At 64.3% G+C, this 807-nt stretch overlaps 1 protein-coding gene across 1 annotated transcript in view; it reads right to left on the bottom strand.

Moving 5' to 3' along the window:
* LOC102038264 (tropomodulin-4-like) overlaps positions 1 to 807 on the bottom strand; it is a 6,289-nt gene that overhangs the window by 1,930 nt on the left and 3,552 nt on the right. The window contains exon 2 of the mRNA XM_031065723.1: positions 263 to 384. Coding sequence (XP_030921583.1) covers positions 263 to 384 — 122 coding nt within the window. The remainder of the gene's footprint in view (positions 1 to 262; positions 385 to 807) is intronic.

Genomic DNA, 807 nt, shown 5'->3' with positions numbered 1-807 from the left:
CCCTGTCCCTGTCCCCGTGTCCCCTCTGTCACTCACTGTTGATGCCCTGTCCCTGTCCCCGTGTCCCCTCTGTCACTCACTGTTGATGCCCTGTCCCTGTCCCCGTGTCCCCTCTGTCACTCACTGTCGATGCCCTGTCCCTGTCCCTGTCCCCGTGTCCCCATTGTCACTCACTGTCGATGCCCCTGTCCCATGTCCCCGTGTCCCCTCTGTCACTCACTGTTGATGCCCTGTCCCTGTCCCCGTGTCCCCTCTGTCACTCACTGTTGATGCCCTCGGTGTTGCAGATGTTCCCGCTGCAGATGGCGTCGTAGTACTGCTTGTTGCTCATCAGCGTGTACATGCCCAGGATGGCTGCGGGGACACACGGTGACACTGGGGACACTGGGGGACACAGGGGGACACAGGGGGACACAGGGCCCCGCTGTCCCCCCAGGGAGGTGGCACTGGGAGCCAAAGGTGGGGTCGGAGCTGCTTTAACTGAGGGGGGACCGAGTGTGACACTGTGGGACAATGTGTGTGGCACTGGGGGGTGTGTGACACTCAGGTGTGTGACAGTGACACAGGACAGGTGTGACACTCAGGTGTGTGACACAAGCACAGGTGTGCCGTGCTGGCCTGGTGCTCGGTGACGCTGTGACACGTGTGACAGCCCTCGGGGACAGCGTTACCCTCGGCCGAGGCCGTTCCTGGTGCCGCTCCCGGCCCCGCGGGGGTCCCGGCCTGCGCAGAGCCCGGCCTCGTTCACATCCCGTGGGAATCCCGTGGGAATCCCACCCCAGCCCCGCCGGATCCCACACCCACAGA

The sequence above is a fragment of the Geospiza fortis genome, unplaced genomic scaffold, assembly GCF_000277835.1.
Source record: "Geospiza fortis unplaced genomic scaffold, GeoFor_1.0 scaffold597, whole genome shotgun sequence".
Classification (NCBI taxonomy): Eukaryota; Metazoa; Chordata; class Aves; order Passeriformes; family Thraupidae; genus Geospiza; species Geospiza fortis.
Note: the sequence above shows the minus strand (reverse complement) of the source record. Positions and strands in the feature narration are given on the sequence as shown.